Below are 1,895 nucleotides of genomic sequence, written 5' to 3' on the forward strand. Positions count from 1 at the left end.
TTAATACCAAAACTAACTTGTTTTTCTTGGCATCATCCTCCATGAATTTTTTCAAGAAAATGTAATAAATAATTAATCCAAGAAAGTAGTATCTTTCTAAAAACAATAATGAAAACAAGATCTTGAACTAATAATCCATATTTAGAGTTCAACTTCCTTTCCCCTATTAGGGTTTTCAATTATGTGCTCATGCTCTTAACTTTTTTTTTTTTACATTATATATATATTGCTAAAAAAAAATCATGTAAAAGAAATACTCTCTGCGTTTCATAAATATAATATTGATATTATATTGGTAGTGGATAAAAAATATGGATAAAAATTTTTTTTGCCCTTGTGAGTGTATTAGTGTAAAAAATAGTGGCAATTGTGTAATAAAAAATAAAAAAGTATGGGTAATTTTATGGTGATATGGTTATTTATGAAAATAAGACTATTATTTTGAGATCGACAAAAATGATAAACAAGACTATTATATTGAGACGGAGGGAGTACGATTTTCAACATTATTCTATACAAAACATAGTACACCAAATATTTTTACTCCACAAAACAAAATTGCATATTATAAACCCATTTTAATTCGTTTTACATAATTTGTCAATTTTTTCTATTTTGGTCAGTCTCACACAATTTGTTGTTTTTTTTATAATATAATTATACATTTTAATCTCATCTCAAAATTCATAATTTATAATATTTTTTATTATAATTAAACTATTTAGTCATCTTAATTTTATTTTTATCAATACACTTTTTAATTACTTACTAATTACATAATACTCCCTCCCTCCCATAGTCTCGGTTGTCTTTGGCACAAGATTTAAGAAATATTGATATTATATTGATAGTGGGTAAAAAGTACGGGTAAAAGAATTTTGTCATTGTGAGTATATTAGTGTAAAAGGTAGTGGCAATTGTGTAATAATAATGAAAAAATAATGGTAGTTTTATAGTGATATAATTATTTATGAAAATGAAACTATTATTTTAGAACAAGACAAAAAAAAAATTAATTAATTAATCATGAAATTTCAAATTTATATCTTCAACAAAAATAAACCCTAATCAAACAACAGCACTTGGTTCCATGGAAGCACCTGTTCCAGGACTCATCAGAACCGTCGAACACCACGCAATCGACGCCGGAGATAAATCAAACCCTAAGGGGCTCACTGCACCAAACGTATCAAATCCCAATTTCCTCAGGCGGAGAGGCGGCGGCGCCACCTCCTGCAATCTCATCGGAATAAACTCCTCCGCCCCGGTGAGCTTCTGAACAACCTCCTTGAAATCCACCGGATCCACCTTGTACACCTTCTGCGGCTTCGCCGGCATAGGAGCTATCGGCTTCTTCCTAATAACATTCTTCGCCGGAAACTTGCCGATCGAACGGAGCGCCGCTCGGTACGCCGGCGCCGGATTTCCGGCGGTTTTCAGTTTCCGGCGGTATTGATAATTGCCATAAAGATACGAAGAGTCCATCGTGAATATATATGGAATTGAAAATTGAATTGATTTTGAGAATATTTTGTAATATGCAGAAACCCTAGAATTTGGGGGAAATATAGATACATGTATATGTATATATAGTGCAGCGGAGACTGATGGATGGAAGATTTGAATTTCAACGGGAAAGGTCTTATAGGGAACGCCGGCGGTGGTGGCGCAAAAGTTTGACCAATAAATCCTCTTTTCAATTTTATTTATTTATTTATTTTTTTTTTTTCTTATAACCACCGATGAAGGATTTTTATTTCTTAGTTAATATATATTGTAAAAAAAAAACAATTTTTTTTTAAAAAGTATACTCCCTCCTTCCACCGTAAGGTTGTCGTCGTAAATTTTTGAATATTAGTATTATAATAGGTTGCAGTAAAAAAAGATAAAAATAT

General features: G+C 31.2%; 1 protein-coding gene across 1 annotated transcript; it reads right to left on the minus strand.

Moving 5' to 3' along the window:
- Window positions 1-953: 953 nt before the first annotated feature.
- On the minus strand, window positions 954-1,597 carry LOC127242307 (VQ motif-containing protein 29-like). Its single transcript, XM_051261795.1, has one exon. It carries the CDS (start codon window positions 1,483-1,485, stop codon window positions 1,069-1,071), a length of 417 nt encoding a protein of 138 aa, XP_051117752.1. The 5' UTR covers window positions 1,486-1,597; the 3' UTR covers window positions 954-1,068.
- Window positions 1,598-1,895: the final 298 nt, after the last annotated feature.

Source organism: Andrographis paniculata, unplaced genomic scaffold (assembly GCF_009805555.1).
Source record: "Andrographis paniculata isolate CXL003 unplaced genomic scaffold, ASM980555v1 Contig86END, whole genome shotgun sequence".
In the NCBI taxonomy this organism is placed as follows: domain Eukaryota; kingdom Viridiplantae; phylum Streptophyta; class Magnoliopsida; order Lamiales; family Acanthaceae; genus Andrographis; species Andrographis paniculata.